This window comes from Komagataella phaffii, chromosome 2 (assembly GCF_000027005.1).
Source record: "Komagataella phaffii GS115 chromosome 2, complete sequence".
In the NCBI taxonomy this organism is placed as follows: Eukaryota; Fungi; Ascomycota; class Pichiomycetes; order Pichiales; family Pichiaceae; genus Komagataella; species Komagataella phaffii.
Window position 1 is genome coordinate 1,050,534 of NC_012964.1, and position 13,067 is coordinate 1,063,600.

The 13,067-nt window shown below is 39.9% G+C and overlaps 9 protein-coding genes across 9 annotated transcripts; 2 read left to right on the top strand and 7 right to left on the bottom strand.

Annotated features, from left to right (window-relative positions):
• Positions 1–66: 66 nt before the first annotated feature.
• PAS_chr2-1_0566 (Vacuolar protein of unknown function) lies at positions 67–1,239 on the bottom strand (the record flags this gene model as incomplete). Its single annotated transcript, XM_002491437.1, has 1 exon — positions 67–1,239. The coding sequence occupies one exon, from the start codon at positions 1,237–1,239 to the stop codon at positions 67–69; it is 1,173 nt and encodes a 390-aa protein (XP_002491482.1).
• A 682-nt stretch (positions 1,240–1,921) lies between these two features.
• PAS_chr2-1_0567 (Hypothetical protein) lies at positions 1,922–3,601 on the bottom strand (the record flags this gene model as incomplete). Its single annotated transcript, XM_002491438.1, has 1 exon — positions 1,922–3,601. The coding sequence occupies one exon, from the start codon at positions 3,599–3,601 to the stop codon at positions 1,922–1,924; it is 1,680 nt and encodes a 559-aa protein (XP_002491483.1).
• A 345-nt stretch (positions 3,602–3,946) lies between these two features.
• On the top strand, positions 3,947–4,421 carry PAS_chr2-1_0568 (Protein involved in error-free postreplication DNA repair; the record flags this gene model as incomplete). The annotated part of the gene is made up of 2 exons (XM_002491439.1): positions 3,947–3,957; positions 4,013–4,421. 2 exons carry the CDS (start codon positions 3,947–3,949, stop codon positions 4,419–4,421), a joined length of 420 nt encoding a protein of 139 aa, XP_002491484.1.
• A 44-nt stretch (positions 4,422–4,465) lies between these two features.
• PAS_chr2-1_0569 (Hypothetical protein) lies at positions 4,466–4,873 on the bottom strand (the record flags this gene model as incomplete). The annotated part of the gene is made up of 1 exon (XM_002491440.1): positions 4,466–4,873. One exon carries the CDS (start codon positions 4,871–4,873, stop codon positions 4,466–4,468), a length of 408 nt encoding a protein of 135 aa, XP_002491485.1.
• A 119-nt stretch (positions 4,874–4,992) lies between these two features.
• Positions 4,993–6,729, bottom strand: PAS_chr2-1_0570 (Subunit of the origin recognition complex; the record flags this gene model as incomplete). The annotated part of the gene is made up of 1 exon (XM_002491441.1): positions 4,993–6,729. The coding sequence occupies one exon, from the start codon at positions 6,727–6,729 to the stop codon at positions 4,993–4,995; it is 1,737 nt and encodes a 578-aa protein (XP_002491486.1).
• A 359-nt stretch (positions 6,730–7,088) lies between these two features.
• PAS_chr2-1_0571 (uncharacterized protein) lies at positions 7,089–7,619 on the top strand (the record flags this gene model as incomplete). Its single annotated transcript, XM_002491442.1, has 1 exon — positions 7,089–7,619. The coding sequence occupies one exon, from the start codon at positions 7,089–7,091 to the stop codon at positions 7,617–7,619; it is 531 nt and encodes a 176-aa protein (XP_002491487.1).
• A 66-nt stretch (positions 7,620–7,685) lies between these two features.
• PAS_chr2-1_0572 (AAA-type ATPase that is regulated by Vta1p) lies at positions 7,686–8,966 on the bottom strand (the record flags this gene model as incomplete). Its single annotated transcript, XM_002491443.1, has 1 exon — positions 7,686–8,966. The coding sequence occupies one exon, from the start codon at positions 8,964–8,966 to the stop codon at positions 7,686–7,688; it is 1,281 nt and encodes a 426-aa protein (XP_002491488.1).
• Positions 8,967–9,183: 217 nt separating this feature from the next.
• Positions 9,184–10,029, bottom strand: PAS_chr2-1_0573 (Putative xylose and arabinose reductase; the record flags this gene model as incomplete). Its single annotated transcript, XM_002491444.1, has 1 exon — positions 9,184–10,029. One exon carries the CDS (start codon positions 10,027–10,029, stop codon positions 9,184–9,186), a length of 846 nt encoding a protein of 281 aa, XP_002491489.1.
• Positions 10,030–10,191: 162 nt separating this feature from the next.
• PAS_chr2-1_0574 (Component of CORVET tethering complex) lies at positions 10,192–12,867 on the bottom strand (the record flags this gene model as incomplete). Its single annotated transcript, XM_002491445.1, has 1 exon — positions 10,192–12,867. One exon carries the CDS (start codon positions 12,865–12,867, stop codon positions 10,192–10,194), a length of 2,676 nt encoding a protein of 891 aa, XP_002491490.1.
• Positions 12,868–13,067: the final 200 nt, after the last annotated feature.

Consider the following 13,067-nt stretch of genomic DNA (forward strand, 5'->3'; position numbering starts at 1 on the left):
ACGATTTTGTGATGTGATTGCTCAGGGTGCAACGATGTGTAAAAAAGATTATCGTGAAATCTTGGGTTACGTGTATCCGCTTCCTCTGTACGAGTTCTTTGTAACAGTTTCTCCAAAAAAACTGGTAGTAGAGTCTGACCTGGATTGCGAATTCGAATCATATGGATTGGATTCGTTTAGGTTGATACTGCTCTCTTGCTCAGAGAAATTCCTGTGAGTATATAAATAGGGGTTCTCGTAAGACATGTATCGACTGTTCTTGGTTCCAATTGGTTTGGGAACCTCTAGTTCACTAGTAGTCAATAGAGAATTAACTTCGTAGGCATCCTCGTCGTAGTAGTTATCATCATCGTCAATGTCAGGAAGTTTTGGTAAGAAGTTTTGATTCTCGTTCTCTAGTTTGATCATGTTTAGCTCGGTGGGCAATCTTTTGCTTACAAAGTCATGAATCACTCTGTTGGCTTCTAAAGAACAATACTGTTTTAAACCATCCTTGTAACCTCTTCCTGACCAGTATACCCTAAGAGGGATGTAAGAAAGAAGTGCTGTTACTAGCATGATCATAAAAAATACCCACAAAATGAATGAAAATGTCATGAAACCCAATGTCACAGCTGCGTATCGGTTTTCTTCTGCAACCTTCGAAATTACCTTCGTAATTGTGGAAAAGTCTCCAGTCTCCAATTTCAGGAACTTGAATAATGTGATTCCATTTATTACCTGTCTCGGAGAATCAGCAATCAAAAGCGTCAAACAATCTCTGATGGAAAAGAAGGTGAAGAATGTAAGTCTTTTCACAAAGCCACCAGCACCAATTTTGTCGTACACACAAAAATAGCTGTAATGCCTGATGGAGTACGTATTTCTTAGTATGTTGTTCATATATGTTTCGCATATCCGTTGAGATCGGTGGAAGAAGGCCCATATCCATTTTGCAATGAGAATTGCAAGACTTGCGAATATGCAGCCAACAAAGATCCACCGACAGATCTCTTTAGAGATAAATGGCTCAATATTCATGGCCCAGCGGTTTAAATTAATCAGCCTATAAGCAGTGACTATATCAGACACCAAAAATGCTATCGATAATATGATAAAGAGCCACATCATCAGGTACGCCAGGAGTGTGGAGATCTTGAAGTTGACAAATAGCTGCGACTCTATGATATCGAAAGTCGTGTTATCAAGCTTCACTGCCCATGATTTTCTTTTCTCTTTGTTGTCCGACGTATAAGACATCTTGCTCAGAAAGAACTACTGTCTCTGAGGGGCAGAAGAAGGGTTAAAGAATCAACCTGTTGGTTTCAGGTCCCCAAGGTATCTTGAAACGCGCATACGCGAAGTCCAAAAATAGAGCAGGGTCTGGAGTTAATTTCCTTTCGGTTTTTGTCAGAGCACTCACCTACAGCTGTAAGGTAATGCAAGGTTGAGTGATGGACCTTGGATATTCATCAGACAGCGACTTTGAAACGAACCAAAAAGAGGAGTCATATGAGACAGAAGATTGGGTTGAGGTGAAACTGCCCATCCCCGGTGAATCGAGTGTCCTCAGGAAAAAAAGAGCCCTTGAAAATCTTGACGTTGGTGTCGTCAACGACACTATTGGAGAGAAAAAGGAGGGAGTTCACAAAGACCTAAACGATATAGCGGAGTCAGAGACCACTTCAATTTCAAACACACAGTCCAATGATGATAGCAATACTCGAATCTTTGATGGAGACGCGTATTATAATGAAAATAAACTGATGAAAGATGAGTTGGCCTCTAAAATAGATTCCCCTTCGTTCAGTAAATCCCGCTCCAATCAGTTATCCAACTTGATGAACTACACCGAGAAAAACAAAGAGAAATTGGAAGAGCGTTTCATTAATGATAGAATGAAGAAGAAGAAAAAACAATCTGAGTATGGCTTCTGAAAGAGTTATTCTATCAAACTTGTCAATGGTATCTTAAATTCCTTTAGGTCAGCTTTGGTTTCAACCAGGGCCAATTTTCCTTCTTTGATGGTAATGACAACGTATTCGGAGTCATTCTTTTGGAGTTTAACGATATAGTCACCAAGTTTAACTACCTTTAATCCGAGTATTCTCTGAACAATATCTTGGTATTCTTTCAATTCTCGTTCGGATATTTCTTTGATAGAAAGGTAGGAAACTTGAAATTCAGATACTTTGGATTCCAGCTGCTGGTTTTTCTCAAAGAGTTGATCAAATAACTCTTTCGATACTGAAGTAGTCAAAGTGTTTGCTGTTTCTGCTGAGGCTTTTGTAGCCTCTTCAGTTGCTACTAATTTTTGAATCTGCTCATTTCTAGACTTGAGCTCATCTTCTAACTCTGAGAGTTTGATAGACAATTCCTGTTTCTCTTTACTCAATTGTACGATTTGCTCATTCTTATCAGGTAAGACTGTGCTTTCCTCTTTTATTTTCTGCCTTTTGGACTCTCTAGATTCTGTGAGTGAGCTAATGTGCGCAACTTGAATTTCGAACTCTTGACATAGACTATTCAGTTTGTCTAGTAGAATCTTATCCGTACTATCAGGCTTTTCTATGTTCTCGTTTCCGTTCATTTTTTTCCTGTAGAAATCTCTCTCTAGTGAAATATTATCCATCTGATCTTTCATAAAAAGAAGATGTTTATCTTTCAAGCCTACTTGTATCGACAAGCGTGAAATGTCCAGCTCTTTGTCGGAAACGTCGAGTTTCAAAGACTGCAACTGTTTTTGAAGCTTTGCTAGCTGATCAACTGTTTCCAATTGAGCAGGATGAACACGATAAAGATCCTCTCTAAGCACATTCAGGGCAAGTTCTTTAGACTTGTTCAAATCTTCAAGCAAACTTATCTTTTTCAAAAGTTTCTGGGTTGATACAACTTCGTCTGAATCGAAGTTCTGAAATTTTGACTGATATTGTGCCAATTTTTTAGCCAATTCTGAATTATCCTTCAACAGTTTGTCATAATTGTGAGCCTTAAACTCTAACTGTTTGTTGGACTCTTTAAGGTACAGCAAAAGCTCGTGATCCAGTTTGCTTGATTTGGATAAATTCAGTAAATGCTCATTCTCTTGCTCAAGCTTAGTGACCTTTTGAATTAACTGGCTCAATTCGTTTTCATATAGTTTCGATTCTTTATTTTCTGGGTTTGCAACAGAAGGTGTCTGATTTTCCTTTAACCTTTCATTTTCTTCTCTAGCCTGTGACAATTCACGTTTCGACTCATCCAATTGAGTTTCTAACAATTTAAGCCCATTTGTTTTCACATTTACAGTATTCTTCAAACTGTTCAGTTCTCTGATCAAGGCTATGTTCTGTTCCTCTAGTTCGTCCAATTTGCTCTCATATTCGTCTTTGGCATCCAGTAATTGCTGCTCTGCAAGCTTTTTATCATTTTTAGACAATAGGCTTTTGTTTTCCTTCTTCAGTTGGTCTATTTGCTCCACAAGTTTGAGGTTCCTTTGGTAAAGAAAATCCTTATCACCTTTCAAATCCTGAATATCCCTGTTTTGCAAATCAAGCTTGCTGAGCAGATTGGAGTACTCTATCTGATGGTTGGCTTTGCTTAATTCAAGCTGATTCCTAAGCTCTTGTATTTCAAAAGACATGCCATTGGGGTTAGGTATTTGATGTTTACTTGGTGTGGCATGAATTGGCGCGGGTCAAAATAGCATAGAGATGCCCGTCTCCTGGGCTGTGACCTCATTCTCACGAGACAAATACAGTATTTAAACAAGTAAATTGGCGCTCCACCTCAATTGCAAAGACCAATACCGTTACCTGGTAACCGCCGTCGACATTGGACTAAAAGGCCGTAAGATCAGCTTAGTATTCAGCTGGCATGCCCCTCCAATGTCTGAGCCCACTAAATCTCGCCCTCCCTCACTGCCCCCCGAGGATAACTTCTCGATTTAATCTATCTTCCTTCCTTCTCCTCTAACCCCATATACACGATGTCCACAATGTAAGAAGACGCACACATCCCAGATCTTAGTCATTCCACTAACAATCCCTTTTAGACCAAGGAACTTCAAACTTTTGGAAGAATTAGAGAAAGGTGAGAAAGGTTTAGGGTCAGAGTCTTGCTCCTACGGGCTCCAAGACCTGGATGATCTGACCATGACGTATTGGAACGGAACCGTATTAGGCCCACCAAACTCGGTGCACTCAAATAGAATCTACTTTTTAACGATTGAGTGCAATGAGAGTTACCCAGAAAACCCCCCAATCGTCAAATTTCAAAGTAAGATTAACCTACCATGCGTCGACCAAACAACAGGATTAGTAGACCCCAAGAAATTCAAGACCTTGGGCGAATGGAAAAGAAGTTACAGCATAGAAATCGTTCTATTGGAACTGAGAAAGGAAATGGCATTACCTGGTAATAAGAAGCTTGCACAACCAAAAGAGGGAAGTACCTATTTTTGATACTCATTAATTATATTTTACAGTTATCGGTCTATTTTGTTACTCTACTTTATTTCTCCTTCCTTACTGTTCCGTTCCTCATATTCTTGAAACCTTATCATTAAATCTCTTTCTGCCTCAAAAAATCTGTCCATGAGGCTACTATTGTCGTACTTGTTCGTTAGGGAGTCCGTAACTTCAATGACTGTGTATTCTCTTGGGATTAGTTTCTTTCCAGTTAAATTCAGTCCTCCATTCTCTGGTATTATGTTCCTCTTGGCTTCTTGGTTTCCCCTCCGGCATTTGGCAAACACCCTCTTGAAGGGCACACATATTATCTCGTCAGCAGAGAAGGTACATTGGTTCTGGATGATGGAGTACAGCTCACAGTTTGAAGGCAAAAATTTCATCATGTACTGTGGAAATTGCATCTTGACTTCATCTCTCGTATATACAGGGACTGGTGGTGCCATCTTGGTCTACAAAGGGGGAAACGACAGAGAGGGTGGGGATGTGGATCTTACACTTACATAGGTGCGAAATAATGTACAGTGAGATAGGTATATGCTGATGTAATCATGAAGTTGTGATATCAATACTGAATCCACTTGGCCCAGTCTCTATCCAATATTTCACTTAGCTCTTCCAGTGTCACATTTAAGTAGTAAAATTTGACAGATCGGGAACTTATGTTGTTGTTAAACATAAAACTTTGAGACTTGTTGGTATTTCTGGAAGACACGTTGATGTCTAAAAGTAGATACTTGGTAATCAGGGTCTCCCAACATTTTTCCATCAGAAACTTTTCATAGACGTTGAAACTGGCTACCACTCCGGTTGAAGATTGAAAGTTAGACATCTGGCTTATCCTTTCTTGTTGAAATTTTTTAACCAACTTTGAATATTCTTCGTACACCAGATTGAAATTAACATTCTCAAGACATTGGTCTTTGACCACTCTACTTGCAGAAATGAGAAGCTGAATCTCCAGTTCAGACAGACCTTTAAGTATTATATCCTCTAAACACATCGGCCGAAGTAAGGACGTTATGTTGTAGGCAGAATCTAGATCTCCTGGAAGTGGGGACAACTCTGATAATTGAGATACAATAGGCACACAGTGAAGTTTGAATTGTACTATGTCTCTTGTTGTGTAATAAATCTCAACCAGTTTTTGCCTTAAAGGCGAAGACGTTGTGAGAAGCTCTTGAATTCGACTGTTGTACGCCTCAAAGTAGGATTTCGTAGCGGCATCAGGTTGTCCTTCCTTGGGCACACTTGCCAGCAGATTTACTAGACAAATTGAAGTAAACTCCTCCAGGCTTGTAGCTTTGTTGAACTGGAGGATTCTCTGCGAAAACCGACTTTTCACACGCTTCTCCAAAAGCTCTCTAGTGTTCAGCCTGTTGGTTATTCCAATAACTGACATGGGACTTGAACCATTTTGAGTAATATCTAGAAGATTGTATAAGAAAGACTGTCTCTGGTTTACAAAGACTTCAAATGTCTCCAAAATAACGATTATGGGAATGTTGTTCCCTTTTATCTCATCTTCGCTGTTCTGCTGTAATCTCTTACTATCTAAAATTCTTAGAATACTTTCCAGCGTATGAGTTATGTTCTTCTTTTCAACAGTTACGAATTTGTCCTTCGATACAATTCTGTCCAATATGGTATCGTACCCAGCTAACTGCGACAGTTTGATATCCAACTGATGAGCAAACTCTCTCACTGCTTTTTTATCATCAGTCTGAAAAATACCGTTCAACTTAATTGTGATAAAACCTTTGGGATGTTCTTTTTCCAGTTGAGCTAAAACTTGATTGACTAAACTTGTCTTTCCTGTGTTTCTGGGACCCATCAATAGAAGAGACCTACTTTGAAGGTCATTCAAGCAATGCTTGCATAGAGAGTACACTTGACGATAATGATCATCCAAGCCGTATAAAAGCTGGGAATTCCTTCTCAGTTTTGAGAGAACTTGAGTTTTCAGTAGCTTTATGGTAGTTGTAGGAACTGGTTCCTCCGGATTAAACGCCGTTAGCTGGCTAATTCTAGGAGAATCATTCTCCTTCTTTTTCTCGTTGGCACCATTCGTGACAATTGTCACTCCAGATTTGTTGCCGACAACTTTAGCTTTCTCTTTGAACACATCGCTGATACGATCATCTCCCATTCTATCCACCCTCAAACTGTTGAATTCTCCAGCAAAATCCTTGGTGAGCTGCGAGTTGTCAGTCAATGCTGGAGTTGTTGACACCTTATCGTTATTCCTTGAAGGGCTATTATCTTTTTCATATTCAAGCACATCGACGAGGTTAGTCTTCATATGGGTTTACCAACAGAGTATGCCACGAGAGACAGATTAAGTACTGATCGCGGCGCGATCAGATGGCTGAAATTTTGATGTCAAAGATCTCAGTGAAAGAACTAGAAGGCAACGCCTTAAGGTTATTTATAGCTTAATAGCGGATCAACCTTTTCCCAATATCGCCGAACTCTAAACCAAAGCTTGCTCTTTCCTCTTTCACCCTAGTCCCAACCCTCCACTCTTGGACACCGCTTACGTACAACGCGTATAGTTGTCGCGCGAATATAAATCTAAGGAAGGCTACATAAATTGGCAAGTGACAGTAGGATCAAGCTAATATTGCTTTCTAACCTCACCAATCCCCAGTGAATTTAAACATGACTCCACCCCAAGTTCTCCAACTGCTGAAAAGTGCCAAATATATTCATCTAGGAACATCTGCGGATGACATTCCCCATGTTTCGCTGATGAACTACACTTATGTCTCACCAGAAGAGGTTTTGAAAGAGGGGTTTCCACTCTCGGACGCATCCCATTCTGTAATCATTCTCACCACAGACAAGGACACTGTCAAGTACAACAATATGCGAGCCAACCCTAGCGTGTCCATTCTGGTTCACGACTGGGTGACTAAGTCAAACAGTCTTGAAGCAGGGGCAAATCACTTGCTCTCGTTCTTGAAGAATCTCAACCAGAACGAACTAGTTTCTACAAGTGCCACTTTAGCCGGAAAAGCACATATACTTAGTGACGAAAAGCAAATCGAGTACTACAAGAAAAAACATTTAGAAAACAATCCAGAGGGAAAAGTATTTATTGATGGAGATAATGTGGCTATTGTGCTGGTCCAGGTCCTTAGCTCCAAGGTTGCAGATACTGAGAATAATGTTTCCGAATACAACAGTTGAGTTTACGTAGAGCGCTGTGTAATATCAATTAGTTTATTTTTTATTAATGAAATGATTGAAATGATTCTAACCTTCAGATCCGAAGTCATTTGTGAATTCCTCAAACCGTGCTAAGTCTTGTTTATTCACTGTAGGACGGTTGTTCTTAACAGCCTTAATGAAGTCTTTCATGGTTAGCTCAGGCTCCTGCAATTGCTCTGTCTCTAAATCCATCCAGCTCATTTCAACGGCCCCTTCGTCTCCTGGTGAACATGGAGTGTATTTTCCATCTTCAGTCGGTTTGAAATGTGTAGCACTTTGAATTTTTCTAATCGGTTGCATTAATGCATCTCTAACGACAACAGCGACGTCGTGACCGGAATATCCGTCGGTTATGGACGCTAACGTTCTATAGTCCTCATTGTCTAATTCGCAGGCAGTGTTGCCAATGTTCAACTTGAACATTTCCACTCTAGCCTCAGGTTCGGGTAACGCAATGTAAATTCTCTTTTCAAAACGTCTTCTTATGGCAGCATCTAATTGCCATGGAATATTTGTTGCTCCAAGTACTAGTACCCCATCAGAGTCGTTGCCAACACCATTCATTTGAACCAGTAACTCTGTCTTGATCCTTCTGGAAGCATCACTCTCATTTTCCCCTCTCGGACCACACAGAGCATCCACTTCATCTATGAAAATAATGGAAGGTTTGTTTTCTCGTGCCATGTTGAACAACTGTTTTACTAATCTTTCACTCTCTCCCATCCACTTGGATACTAGATCCGAAGATGACACAGAAAAGAATGTAGAGTTAGCTTCCGTCGCAACTGCTTTAGCCAAATAAGATTTACCTGTACCAGGAGGTCCGTACAACAATATTCCACTGGTCGGTTTCCTCTTCCCTGTAAATAAATGAGGAAATTTGACAGGTAGTATAACCGCTTCCTTTAAAGCATCTTTGGCAGCTTCTAAACCAGCAATATCCGACCACTTGACATCAGGTTTCTCACTCAAAATGGAGCTGGACAAAGCACCCCTCAACTTCTTGTTATCGTCGTCATCGCCATCAGGTCCACCTCCAGCCTTCTTAGCCTTGACGGATCCATTAGTAGCTGAGTTTTCACCAGATTGGGTTGTCTGTTCCTGTTTATCCAAATGCTCTTTCAGTTCTTCTGCTCTTGACAAGTACTCTGTGAATTTGTTTCTAATCAGTTGCTTTGATTTTGGATTCTTCTCATATTTGATAGCCAACATGAGATAGTCCAAGCCGTTGTAGTACAGTTTGTATGCCTCATCATATTTTGTTGCAGTGTCAGCTTCAATGGCCTTTTGTACCAAATCTATACCTTTGTTTAAAAAATCTGACATCTATCGCAGGTAAATGGGAATGTGCCTGGTAAGGGTTGCCTACACGCTTGTCGAATGGATATCTTTTGGATTACATGAGATCGCCATGAGATCGCGGGTGTTCGTTAGTGAAATGGATTCAAATTGAGCTGCGATAGCTACTATCTAAGCTCTCTTCAGAGAAGGCTCCTTCAGTTTAAAGTTACGGGTTGAAAATGTACTTAGATTATTTAGCCCTTTAAGGAACATTGACGACATCCCAATCAGTAGGATCGTGCGCGTTGGGATGGTCTAATTGACCAATTTCCTGGTCATTTAGTTCGAAACCAAAAACATCAATGTTCTCAGGGAGTCTCCCTATAGTTTGGGTCTTGGGGATAGGAATATGTCCTTTTTGAATCGACCATCTTAGTAGTACTTGAGCTGGAGTAACTCCTTTGTTCTTTGCAATTGACTTCACAACCTGTTCGTTGAAACGACCTCCACGAGCCAATGGTGAGTAAGCCTCAGTCAGAATCTCATTCTTATGGCAGAAATCGACTAGACGTTCCCTCATACACCAAGGTGATAGTTCAACTTGATTTACAACTGGTTTGTATTTCAACCCATCCCACGAAAATAACTCTTTTATATGAGCTTCTCCCCAGGAGGACACCCCTAATTGCTTCACAATTCCCTGATCAACAGCTTCTTGCATCGCCTGGTAGGTCTCTTTACGTACCTTAGGTCCCCCATTAGGTGAATGCATCAACAGCAAGTCAATATACTCCAATCCCGGCACCTGGTCGATGGCTCTCTGGATAGACCTCTTTGCATTTTCGTACCCAAACTGGGAATCCCAAAGCTTGGTGGTGTAAAAAACGTCAGATCGTTTGTTATTTTCTGGATCCTCATCCAACCACCGTTCAATTCCTTCCCCGACTTCTTTTTCATTGCGATAAAGATAAGCGGTGTCGATTAGGCGAAATCCAGCCTTAAGTGCATGATAGACAACATTGGCAGCTTGAGATCTGCCCAATTCCCAGGTTCCAAACCCAATGTGAGGGATTTTGTTTCCGTTATTCAATTGAAGATACCTTGACATGTTTTACCTGCTTTTCCAGTTTACTAGAATTGAGAGTCGACTATTTCGGTGTAGCCTGTCATTTATAAAGTGCTCATTTGATTTTGAAATATTCGCTAGCAATCTAATCGTAATCTTCAGTCCTATACAATTGAAATATCCTAAACAATCTGAGTTCTTTTCCTACAACTGCCAATCATCTTTATCGGATACACTTATAAATGGATCTTCAATGCTATTAATCTTGAGATCACTGCACAGACAGCATTTCCCGCTTAGAAGCTTGTCGATCTCCTCTCTCAATTCAGCCCTGCTCTCTCTCTTTGAGCTCATCCGTTTCTCAATACTACTAATCTGACTCTTCAATTTGTAGTCGTTGCTCTCCAATATAGAAGCTACCAGACAATCCTGGTGGAACGAGTGACCGCAAGGGAAGATCATGAATTTCCTGGTAATCAGTATGCGGTTGCACACCGAACAAGACTCTTTAGGCTCTATAATCTGGAAACTGTCATTCTTAAACTCCGCCAACTCTTTCTTGATGGTTTCGGAAATATCAGCTGATTCGTCCATTTCTTGAGATAATAGCTTCATCTCTTTGGAATAGTCCTCCAACGATTGCACAATCTCCTTCTTGAAATTGTCAATTACAACGAAATCGGGAAATAATGGTAAAAGATCTTTAATCGTCAACATATCACACTTGCCTAACAAGAAGCTCAACGTCTTTTTGATCTTCTCTCCTATCTCGTCCGTATCGTAGGTGATCAAGTCTGTCTGGAACTTTCTATTACTAATAATGTTGAATATCATCTTGCGACTAATTTGGAGCCATAGTTTCTTCCTTAGCTTATCATCAATATCCTGTTTCTCAGCTATCTGAGTAGATTTCCATAGTAAGTCATTGTCTAAAGCCAGTTGGATTGCATTTTGATATTGATCCAACATAGAATACAACTGGACCATGCTCTCAATGCGTTTAAACCTGTTGCATAGTCTTAGTATCAAATCTGCGTCGAAGTAAATGGAGATCTTGCCATCTGGATGCACGTTATCCTCGAGATATTTCAAAGATAATGTTTCGTCAGAATTTGGATAAGAAATAATCATTGTGAGGAATGTGTTATGAACCACATTATCAGGGCTTCCTGTGAACCGAATAAAATAGCTCAAGAACCTGATTGCTTGATTATTTGATATATCAATTCTCTTCGAGACTGATCTGTTGTATGTCAATAAGGAAGGAATTAGCTTGTGAATGTCCAAGTTTTCAATCATTTTCATCCACGTGTTAATAGTCTCATTTGGTTCGTTCAAAAGCAGGACAGTGGCATATTTGTATACAATAACTGGATCATTTTGGATAGCAATTATCTTAATGGCATCCTTCCATTTCGAAAGGCCCACATAGTAACCCAATACGAAATCATAATCTTTGATCAAATTGGCAAAATACAAGAGATCCTCGTTCAAGTTGTGAGGTATCAATAGCTGGTAAACAGTTTCCTTATCCAATGAATCTTTGAACTTGTTGACAAAAGACTGAAACTTGGTGTGAATGTTCTTCGATTCTTCCTCGGATAAAGATTTATCTGAAAGCATCTGAATAAGCAACTTTATGCATGAACAACTTAATATGACTTTTTGCATTTGAAACTTCTTTGTCGGAAATGACTCCAATTTGGTAGTTAAGTATAGTAGTAAACTGTCGTACTCCTTGAGTTCCAGGAGTTGTAAGGTGATGGTCTCAAAATTATAGGAAGTCATGGCTAAAATTTTAGCACCTTCTGAGTATTTCTTCAGCTCCAAGTGGTTTTTTCCTTTCTCTATAAGAATCAAGTCTCTGTTCAACTTATCGTTGGAGACCATATCTAGTGCTTCATCGAACTTTTTTTGAGCAAGTAGAATCCTCCAAATATCCTTCGCCTCGTTGTTAATGATGATTTCATAAATGGAGTCTTCATTGAACTGCCAATAACTGGAAGAGTAGCTATCAGTTGATAATCTTACCGCCTCGGGAGCGGATTGTCTCGCACTAATAGTTGAATTCAAACTATTGATCAGTATAATATCGTTGTGCTTAGTCATGACTAGAACGTGATACTTGGTCAAAGAAAACGATTTGATGTCGGATGCTTTTACATTTGACGGTAATGAAACTTTTACGTTTTCCAATTGGAATCCCAGATCTGTCAAGATCGCATATGTTTTATCATCGGTATATACCTTCCTGATGGAAAGCTCTTCAAATCCAATATTTTTTTTGAACACGCTGACAAAATTGGACGAATTGTGATGAATTTTTTCTAACTTATCTTTGTAGGTTGATATCCCTGTCTTTGTAAATATGATGATATCCAAATCTACGGCGTTCTTTAACGTCCAGAACACATCAACGATGGACTTGTCGTGATGCACATTTTTGAAATACCTTTCTATTTTATTGGAATTCAGGTTGATGCAGGTCTCATAGACATTTTGTTCATCAAAGACAAGAAACGGCCCTGTCGTCGAATGGCCTACCAGTTCATCACTAAACTTAATGCCAATAAGATCTAAATTCTTGAGCTTTTTCAATGAGATTGCACTTTTGGATTTCCTGTTCACATAAAAGTAGTCCAGACTCTTGGTTTTGACAATTAGATGGCAGCCCTTATAGTCACTAAACGAGCCGACAACTTGGGTACCTGCACTTATCGGTAATTGTATAGTTGAGACGTTTTCGGGCCTACTCAAGTCAATTGTGTAAATGGTACCATTCTCCAAAACCAGATCAAGAATGTTACTGTTGACTTGAAGGTCAACTGTTTTTCCCTTGATGTGGAATTCTAGTTGAACTTCTTCTATTGATAGGTCCATGTAGGTTGGTGCTGTGTGTCTTCTGGAAAGATTGATGTTGGCTGGTCGCGCAGATGCTGAAAAGAGAGGGCACACTATCAAGCTAGCCGTGGATGATTAATTTTAATGGAAGGAAGGGGGGATAAGCTTTGCTCAGCTCTTCTTTACGTGGTCAACAAGATTATGAGACTCAATTGAGACTCAATTGCGAGGTGCGGAAG